Raw genomic sequence first — 11123 nt, 5'->3', positions numbered from 1 at the left:
TGGTGAATAAAATAGCTGTCATTCAATAGTAAATATCTGTTATTCTGCATTATGTTATATGGGTATTGGTTATAGGTGAGCGAGTATGTAAAGGGATTATGTTTGCAGTTAAGGTATCATAGGAAAAATTGGGATGTTTATGAGACCTATGCACTGTTTTATTGATATTTTAGTTTAGGAATGGTGACTAAAACAGCAGTCATTCCGCATGTAAAATATGCAAAATCATCTTTGCAAGAAGTGTGCTGAAGATATAGTATGCAGGTTTGTTTGTTTTTTTTTTAATATACATTAAAATGCAATCTAGGGATGACAATCAATGATTTAATCTGAGATTACCATTGATGGCACAAAAACCATCTATAGTGAACCATCAAAGTTTTGTACCCAGAAATTGGGACAGGACTATGCTCCGTTCGGTTAAAAAAATTAAACACACACACACACACCATTGGGTCCCACCCGGCCATCAAGGGCATAGGACCATTGGCTCTCAACGGCAAAACTGTCATCCATCAGCAGTTAACCATCGATGATTGTTAACCATCGATGGCCAATTGGCATTCCAGTTATGCAGACCAGAGCGGTCATTCCTTTTAGTCTTCCCTTGGGCATTTAAAAATCAAGAAAACCCCCTGTGAAAAAAACCCCCAAAAACTCTGTGCCATTAATTAGAATATTGGTCTTAACGTTCTGCATAGAAATAGGATGCTCTTAATAGGGAATACAGAGAGTAGCATTAGCAAAAAAAGAGAAAAACCACAACAACACACAGTGTCTACCCATCCCCATGTCCCACATTTCCCCCATTCATTACATTTATACAGTAACAGTTTAGGGCAGGCGACATGACTGCATCATAAAGATAAAAAAAAGTCTTAGCTAGAAATTCTAGTTTATTGTTTTAAAACTGAATGTATTTCTACCAACACAGAATCAGCACCTACTGCACCATAATGAACATTCTGATAGTTCATTAACACTAAATGCTTTAATAAAAATGGTTCTAACCCTGACTGCAAACATCTTCAGGGCAAATGCCTTTACTTTACCCCATGACCATGTGCACTATTTACATATCATGTATGTGTCGCAATGGAACAGAGTGATTGGGAAAAATATGCAATGGTTATCACAGATATCTTCTGACAAAATACAAACTTATCAACCAAAATTAAAAAAAAAATATATATATATGTTAACTTCAGTGCAAATGAGAAGGAAAACGAAAACATAAAACCACATATTAAAAATACGTTTGCAGAACACTATAATAAAGTGACCATAATTCAAGTAGTTTTAAAAGTTTTCAGGAAGGTAAAAACATTGTCACCAGCCTTATTGGCCTTGAGCAAGTCTGGTAAAAGTCTGATCGTTGCCAGTCCCCCTACATTACCAACATGTTTGCGATTTTGTTCAAGAAAGTCTGACATACGGAGGAGGGCGAGGAAACTCTTCTGTTTCTACACTGGTATCAGAGAATTGTACCGGAGCATTAAATATCCTGTCATCTCCTCCTAAAGAGAAAATGCAAAACAGATTACAGGACATAGAGCACAACATTGTTTATACATTGAGATACCTATCTTAGCAGATTGAAAATTGGTCTATTTGCTAAGAAATGGAGATACTATAAGACTGGATTTCTATTACCTATTTTTACAGCAATACAAAACCACACATCACCATGATCAACCTCGTTGTTGCAGCTACTGTATGTAATACTCTGCTAACTTGGCAATACTGGCTCTGGGCAGCACATTTCAACTTACCATTTCGTGTGGCCAGTCTAGGAGGATACATGTGTGTGACCTGGCTAGACAGCAAACATACATATATACCATACATACCATAATATTTTAAAATAGTTTCCAAGTATTCCTATGTGGAAAATGCTTTATTTAAATTAAGCTTTTTCATGGGAGCTCAATCTTGAATCAAAAGTATGGGCCAGTAGTTGGTCAAATAATAGTGTCCAGGCAGCATAGCAGCAACCCAACACGTTTAAAGTGAGTAACTATGTATCTGGAGCAATCCATGTAAGTGGTGCTACCATTCCAGTCTGCCGGCACTCCTTCACACAGCTCACAAGTGCCCCGGTGCCTGTCAAAGAGCTTACACATACAAACTGGAACAGACAGTGCTCGGAGACTGTAAGATGCAAAAACAAGTATATTCCACGCTCAACATTTTTCTGTAATATGAAGGGGCATCACTAGTCATTTTGAAACGTTGACTCCAGTGGAGGCAAATATGTGTCCATGTTGTGTAACAGGCTTAATATTTCACGTTATATATACTCACCGCGGAAAGTGCACACCAATTCAACAGACTGAGACTGCACACGATCAGGGTGTAGCCATTCCTAAGGAAGAGAAAGCATTTTAGAACAAGAACAAAAAAATATTTTATTGTGGAGCAAACTTCTCAAACAGGAATACTTTAATCTACAGCTTCTTCTGTGTTGTTTATTACTAGGAGAAAAGTGAATCTAGCAATCTTGAAAAATCTAGGACACATGTGTAAAACTTATGTAAAAAGCAACCAGTAAGTGAAAAAACTAGATCTTCAAAAGAAGATATGAAAACTAAAGCCAGGCATACATTATGCCATTATCAGCGGATCGGGCCAATAATTGCATTGTGTATGGCCGTAACCGATAAGCGGTGATCAGACAGGCATTAAAAAAAAAATAATAATAATCTTCAACTTTCCTGACTGATCAGAACATTGGTCGACAGCATCTGGAAGTGAATTGACTGCCGCAGCAGACTGCCCGACATTTGCCCATTGGGGCATAAAGTGCAACATATATCACAGTGGGGCAGATTTACGAAGCTTTGGAAAGTGATAAACTAACAATCAGTTCCTATCATTTTTTCAAACACAGCCTGTAACATGACAGTTAGAAAGTGATAAACTGTCAGCTACTCCGCTCCTAATTGATCACTTTCCAGAGCTTAGTACATCTCGTATGGCCACTATCTGCTGGGTTTCTGGCTGTTGGTCTGGCAGTCATTTTATCTGAGAGTGGGGGGGGGGGGGGGGGTAACCAGGTAGCCGCAATTGAGATAAAGTTTTAACCAAAGAAAACTTTCGGACCCATAGCATGAATTTGATGCTTATCGCATATATGCGCGTTCTCGTTTATCGGGCTAGCCTATTGCAAAACCAGTGATAACACATTTGCACGATAATTCTTGCAGGGATGACAGGTGAAAATAGGGAAATCAGCCTGTACCCCCCAAAAAAGGTAAAACTAATATTGGGTATCAGTATAGAAGTCGGTTAGTGGCCATAAGCAAAGAGTTTGGAGTTCTTACATTTTGTCAAATGGCTGTTATGTCACTGGTAGAGAAATGCATATGATAGAAGGCAATTTTTGGGCTAAAGGCAATGCTCTAGTTAAATTAGGGGTACATAAAATGGGGGTAAGTATATTTGAGTCATTTTAGGGCTTTTTTTAAAAAAATTGAAAATACACCTGTCACCGACTCCTGCAATGTTTAAAAAACCTGCTCAATACATACAGCCCCCCAAAATACCTAACCCACTACTTTGAACTAATTTTCCTGCACTATTTACTTTTTCAATCCAAAAATGACATGTCATTATTGGCCCAAATAAGCCGATTAAAAAATACTAAAAAAATAAATTTTATAAAAGAGAAAAAAAAAAATATATATATATATATAATAATAATAAATAATAATAATTATTATTAAAAAGGTATTTTCCACAACATTTGACCTACTCAGAGATGGTGAAAACTAATTTGCGATAATTGCCATGGAAGATTTTGGACCTGTGAAATCTTTTCTCCAAAACTGGTTATCACGGCTATTTGGATACCCCCCAGTGTATGCTCAACATAAACAAAACAGTTAGTGTTTGTCAAATATGTAAAACCTTTTCATGTGAATAGAGTTGCAATTCTCAACTGCAAATACCTGAAAAACAACATGTCCCATGATGATATGTGTGAACTGCCCCAGAAAAACAGATTACACAGAACATGGGGCAAGCTAGTTCCTACAGCCATAGCACCTTCATACTGCTGGTAAATGACAACTGAACTTTGCCTAAATCATTACAAATTTAAATTGAAATCTTCTTGCTCTCCTTTATCAAGATATCTACACTCCAACCACTGGCGTAACTACTGTAGATGCAGGAGGTGTGGCTGCTATGGGGCCTGGGCAACATCCGGGGCCCAGCCCTCCCCCTGCACCTACACTACCAGGCCAGTCCAGCCCAGCAGGAAAGGCACATCTGCCCTCACGGTCAGCTCCGCGTCAGTCTCTCCTCACTGACAAACTGGGAGGAGGCGTGGCTGTGATCAGAGGATGTCCCAGCAGGCTCAGCATGGCCACGTGAGGAGTCAGTCAGTAAGGAGAGACTAAGCAGACCGATAGAAGAGATGTAGAAAATGAAGGTATGCACCGCTGGTAATGAAAATGTCCACAATTTATTTACATAAAAACAATGTGATGCAATATTCAATAAAAAACACAAGGTAGAATATGTATCATGAAAAGGTCACATGTGACAATAATAATTTTTGGTTTTATTTATTTTTTATGAGTCTCATGCATGATAAATAGACCATGTGGGCACTAAATGCTGCAGCAAGAGTATCAAAAAATGGACACTGTTGGAAATGTCATTCAAAGGGGAGTGAAGTAAAGTTTATGAAGGGTCCAGTGATGGAGCAATGGTTTTACCAGCTTAGATGAAAATGATTGAGGATCCTGAAATTAGCAATGGCATCACAATCAGCGAACTTCCAACGCAAAGGATGTTGCCTCTGAACAGTCAATGCTGGAACCAGGAAAGAGTCCCAAATCCAGTTCAGTACTCCAGTGTGAATCATTACAAGTGTCCAAATAGTAAGTGCAGTTAGCCAGGGAGAGCACCAACGCATTTCGCTGTGTGCGTACAAGCAGCTTTTCCAAGGTGTCTACATGGCTGTCACATAACCCTTTTTATACAGCCTTTGAGTTAGACCAAATAATAATTAGGTGCATTAAATAACCAGATTAGTAAAAAAAAAAAAAAAAAAAAAAAAAAAGGTAAATTATATATATCTATATCCACACACACACACACACACACACACACATATATATGTACACACACATACATACACACATACACAATTGTGCATATACAGACAATAGGAGGCAGACACATTGTTAGATATTTATAAATACAGAGGAAGAAAAGATTAGAATAACCTTACTTACTACAAAATTTACAAGTCCGATCATTACTGTCCAGGTCTATTTACCTTTGGATCCTCTTTAAACCACGTGTGTTGATATTACTGGGACGCAGCGTCCTCATACGCTGCGTTCCAAATAACCAACCAAATCTGTTGTTACATTGTATCTTGATGCCTAAACCACGTGTTTGTTATACATGACAAGTGGGGTAATAAAGGATATTGTAACCATAGGGACCAGCAGACAGTGGTTAGATAGCACATAAAAACAAATTAAACCATTAATTGACCAAACTAAAAAATTAATACTTTGAATACATGGAATCAGCAACCTAAAATGCTATAAATATGCAAAATAGGGCATAGAACAACCTATCAGGAACTATCCTGGGAATGGATGTACAATAAATAGCAGATCAACAGAATATAATAGATGGTTGAATAAATATTCCAAAATAGGGGAAAAAAAAATAAAAAATAAAATATATATATTATTTTCCCACTATAAAAATGTCTAACTAGACTATGACATATAGGTGAATATTGGTGATACAGATAAAAAATTGGAACCAAATTAAATAAATAACTACCATAAATAAGGCAAAATAAATACACACATATAGTAAATAACTAAATTACTAATTAGATAAGATTGAATAGATGATTAGAAAAACCACCCTCTTGACAAACTTAAGCCAGAAAAACATCAAAGTAAAAAGGATGAACGAAAATACCCTAATTTATAATATGGCATTCAGTTCTAGAGCTTCATTTAATCCACTAGGGAATTGAGTTGAAATGTCCAATAGATCTCCTGTTGACATAGTTTTCTAAATCTATCCCCCCCTTGTATAGTTGGGGGGATAAATTCTAAACCAGTGATCGTTAGAGAACTGGGATCGTTATGTTTATCCATAAAATGTTTGGGGATACTGTGATTTTTATCTAAAATGTTTCTGCGGTGTTCCATGTATCGCACCTTAAGGGGTCTGGTTGTTCGACCCACATATTTAAGATGACAACCACATTGGAGGAGATAGATCACCCAAAGAGTATTACAGTTTATAAAACTAGTGATTCTTTTGTCGTCTGCTGTTATAGTGGTTACAGATATGGTTTTGATAATCACATATTTAAAGGTTGTGCATCTTGAACCCCCACATCTAAAGAAACCAATAGATCTTGGAACTAACCAGGTAGTGCAACGTTTATCAAAGACCTTGATTTCAGAGTCAGATTTCATAAAACTCAAGAGCAAGAATGGTTTTCAGAGAACGGTTTTTCCTTAAAATAAATTCAGGGTTTGTAGGAAGATATTAGTTAAGGATAGGGTCTACTCTCAATATATGATAATTAGATTTGATGATCTGTTTAATCGAATTTGATTGATTATTATATTTGCAAACAAAAGCCAACTCCCTTGTCTTTGTTATTACGCAAAATATCCTTTTTAGGTTGCAATAGAGATTCTCTATCAATCTCTAATACTTCTTTTAGTACCCTCTCTAAGATATGTTTAGGATATCCTCTGCTGGTGAAAGACTCCAACATCCTAATGGATTGTTCTCGAAATCCTTCTTCAGTTGAGCAATTTCGCCTAATCCTAAAGAGCTGTTCTTTGAGGATGTTGGTCTTCCATGGCATATAGTGAGCACTACGGAAATGTAAATAAGCACCCGTTCCAACATCTTTAATATAATTCGAAGTATTGATTTGATCACCAGATATCTCGAGAGTCACATCCAAAAAATGAATTGTACTCCTATTGTAGACATGGGTGAAAATCAAATTAAAAGTGTTGGTGATGAGAGAATTAATAAAATGTACGCATCTGATAATTATAATTGAATGCACCTGATTATTATTTGGTCTAAATCAAAGGCTGTATAAAAAGGGCTATGTGACAGCCATGTAGACACCTTGAAAAAGCTGCTTGTACGCAGTGAAACACATTGGTGGCTCTCCCTGGCTAACAGCACTTACTATTTGGACACTTGTAACGATTCACACTGGAGTACTGAACTGGATTTGGGACTCTTTCCTGGTTCCAGCATTGACTGTTCAGAGGCAAATCTTTTGCGTTGGAAGTTCGCTGATTGTGATGCCATCGCTAATTTCAGGATCCTCAATCATCTTCATCTAAGATGGTAAAACCATTGCTCCATCACTGGACCCTTCATAAACTTTACTTCACTCCCCTTTGAATGACATTTCCAACAGTGTCCATTTTTCCATACTATTGCTGCAGCATTTAGTGCCCACATGGTCTATTTATCATGCATGAGACTCAATAATATTTGGTTTTATTATTTATTTTTTATGTCACATGTGACCTTTTCATGATAGATATTCTACCTTGTGATGCAATATTCAATAAAAAACACATTGTTTTTATGTAAATAAATTGTGGACATTTTCATTACCAGTGGTGCATACCTTCATTTTCTACATCTCCTCTATCGGTCTGCTCAGTCTCTCCTTACTGACTGACTCCTCACGTGGCCATGCTGAGTCTGCTGGGACATCCTCTGATCACAGCCATGCCTCCTCCCAGTTTGTCAGTGAGGAGAGACTGAGGCGGAGCTGACCGTGAGGGCAGATATGCCTTTCCTGTGCAACACACTGCTGAAGGAGGACGTGACCACGGCAGGGCTGGCCTGGCCTGGCAGTGTAGGTAGCGTAGGTGCAGGGGGAGAGCTGGGCCCCGGATGTTGCCCAGGCCCCATAGCAGCCACACCTCCTGCATCTACAGTAGTTACACCAGTGGTTGGAGTGTAGATATCTTGATAAATAAATTGTGGACATTTTCATTACCAGCACGGCATACCTTCATTTTCTATTGTTCTCCAGGACGCTGACTACCTCCCTTTAGCAGCTGCTAGGAAATCCAACACATGATAGCACCCATTATACTATAATTTCTTTGTAGTTTCCTTTCATCAAGAGAGGAGATGTGCCTGTCCTACACAGCACACACTGAAGGAGGACAACCACGAAGCAGAGGTAAGTCACGGAGGGTAATCGGCGGGGCCTAAGGGGCCCAGGAAATTTTTACTATGGAGCTCCTCCAGGTCTAGTTACGCCACTGACTCCAACACTCCCTACATCCTATTCAAAACATCGATAATTCAATATACTAGTTTCTTCAGGAGTGACTAGAGTAATATAGAAGAAATAATATTAATATCACAAAATCATAGGTTAATTCTCCCACAATATTCATGTATGTCTTGACGGCTGTCATATTGGAGGGAAGAATGACAACATGTAGAGAGATAAAGTTCCAACCAATCAGCTCCAAATTTTCATTTTTCAAAACACAGCCTCTAAAATAACAGTTAAGGCTCAAACATTAGACTATAAGCTTCATGAGTGATATCATCTAGTGTTATCCCTTGAAGTCCCGGGCAAACGATTTTATCATACACACTGAAAGATATCGTTCAGCGATGTCATCCGGCCACATCCACTTTCCTTCTCTCTTAAGCCGTGTATCCACTAGTAGACGTGAAAACGACAGCACGATTACGACATTGTAATCGTGCTGTTGTTTCCATGTCTAGTGATGTGCCTAGACTGCACGTTCACTCGTTCAGTCTAGGCGCATCCATCATCCTCGCACATGCTGAACCTGATGGGATAGTCAGGTTGACCAGCATGTACGGGCGATAGATGGCTAAAACGACCAGCGGGGAGACGCATCATTGGTCATTTTTTACATTTACATGCCGATTTTGCGGGCAATTAAGCGACGTAGTTATCGTGCAATCGCTTGGTTAAATCGCTAAGCGGTTATAAGTCTCCCCTTAAGTCCTGGAAGTTGATAGCGGAGGGCTCCATGGGTCGGACTTGTTTTTCCAGCACATACCACTCCTTTGGACTGAGATCTGGGGAATTTGGAGGACAAGTCAACACCTTGAACTATTTGTCATGTTCCTCAAACTATTCTGGATTATTTTTTGCAATGTGGCTGGGCACATTATCCTGCCGATTGGTCACTGCCATCAGTGAATACTGCTGCCATAAAATGGTGTACTTGGTCTGAAACAAGGTTTAGTAGATGGTACTTGTCAAAGTGACATGCAACATGAATACCAGTACCAAGGTTTCCCAGCAAAATATTGCCCAGAGCCGCACACTGCCTTCACAAGCTCGCCTTCTTCCCATAGTGCAAGAAAACATGATTCAGCTGATCAGGCCACCTTCTTCCATTGCTCCAAGGTCCAGCTCTGACACCTTGAAAACCTATCATAGCCAGCATTAAATTTTTTCAGCAGTTTGTGGGATAGGACCATATGGGCTAGCCACTGCTCCCCACAATCAATGAACTTTGGGCACCCATGACCCGGTCGTTGGTTCATCGGTTGCTCTTCCTTAAACCACCTTTGGTAGGCACTAACCACCGCATATCAGGATAATACCACAAGACCTGCTATTTTGGAGATGCTCTGACCCAGTCATCTAGCCATTACAGTTTGGCCCCTGTCAAAGTTACTCAGATCCTTACGCTTGCTCATTTTTCCTACTTCCAATACATAAGCTGTAATCAGCCAGCGGGCTGGCACCAAATCAACACCACTGCCACCCGAGTCCCCCTTGGCGGCCCTGACTGGACCGGTTCACCTTGTGTACATGACTGGGTGCAGGGAGATTGGCGGGCCACAGAGGCAGCTCGGACATCATAGAAACCGCACCCCTTCACCCATGGTAGTTACGCCACTGTTTGCATGCATGTTAGCAAACAGCAAGGTCCTTTTCGGGCTCAATGGAATGGGGCTAAAGTTAATATATAATTAATAGTGTATACATTAGATATATCTATATTCAGATGAACATATTCTGTCATTTACTTGAATTAAGATAACCTTCCTTGTGGCCTTAATTAGTGGTGTTAATTATTGAGCGTTAAATCTCATCCATGTAACTGACAAATTATATATTTGGAGTGTTTCCTCAGCTCACTTAGTTGTCAATTGGCACAAAAAATATAAAGTTTACAGCCAGTTTTCAGCTTTTAAAAGGCGTAACTAAAAAATAAAAAAAGGGAGGGAGAGCATTAACTCTATCCACTACACTCACATACCCTTACTCTGCTGCTGTATTTCACAGAATAGCCTGCATTTATTATTAAGGGGTCTATTTACTAAGCTGTGTTAGGAGATAAAGTGAACGGTGATAAGGTACCAGCCAATCAGCTCCTAACTGCCATGTCACAAGCTGTGTTTGAAAAATATGGGAAAATGGCAGTTAGCAGCAGATCGGCTGGTACCTTATCTTTCACTTTATCTCCTAACACAGCTTAGTAAATAGACCCCTAAGGTTGTATTAGCCCATCAAGCTGGTGACTGCAAGGACAATACCATGGTCTCTACAGCCTGAGATATACTGTAAGGGTTGTGGCTGTAAGCCATGTTCTAATGACATAACCAACAACAGTAAGAGTATTCTGCTGATGCTCTAGAGCCCATATCCCTGGAGTGTGAATACTTGCTGGTGGTCGGTACCACTGATTAGTCACGTCAGAAATCTTGTGTTCTATTACCACGACCCCAATAATTAAAAGATAAAAAGGTTAAAAATATTTTTACAATGTTAAATGTCAAATAAATAAACTAACTAATTTTCTATATTAAATCTGGAGTTAGAAAATTTGAAGATGGCAAACTCAATACTGGATCTGTAAATGTAGCCACTAGCCTTAATAAAATTAGCAGTGTAGACAACAGTGTAAAATAAATGAAAACATGAGTAAATTGAGTTCTTCCCTGATAATGTATTTTCATTGAAGAACGCCATGGCAACCCCTGACTAATAGGTTAAATTCCTTTCTACAGAGACAGACATGGCAAAAAAAGTGACTTAAAGTACCAAGCTGGTTCTGAAACACACACAAAACATA

At 39.0% G+C, this 11123-nt stretch overlaps 1 protein-coding gene across 3 annotated transcripts in view; it reads right to left on the bottom strand.

The window, feature by feature from the left end:
• Positions 1-895: 895 nt before the first annotated feature.
• The window catches only part of LOC148500708 (uncharacterized), a 45255-nt gene continuing 35027 nt past the window's right edge, over positions 896-11123 (bottom strand). For all 3 annotated transcript variants that reach the window (XM_088451453.1, XM_088451452.1, XM_088451454.1), the window contains exons 6-7: positions 2305-2365; positions 896-1517 (exon numbers count right to left, since the gene is read on the bottom strand). In XM_088451453.1, the coding sequence (XP_088307579.1) occupies positions 1417-1517; positions 2305-2365 (162 nt within the window). In that variant the 3' untranslated portion in view covers positions 896-1416. The remainder of the gene's footprint in view (positions 1518-2304; positions 2366-11123) is intronic.

This window comes from Taudactylus pleione, unplaced genomic scaffold (assembly GCF_031769625.1).
Source record: "Taudactylus pleione unplaced genomic scaffold, aTauple2 ptg000548l, whole genome shotgun sequence".
Lineage (NCBI taxonomy): Eukaryota > Metazoa > Chordata > Amphibia > Anura > Myobatrachidae > Taudactylus > Taudactylus pleione.
This window is presented reverse-complemented; position numbering and strand designations above follow the sequence as displayed.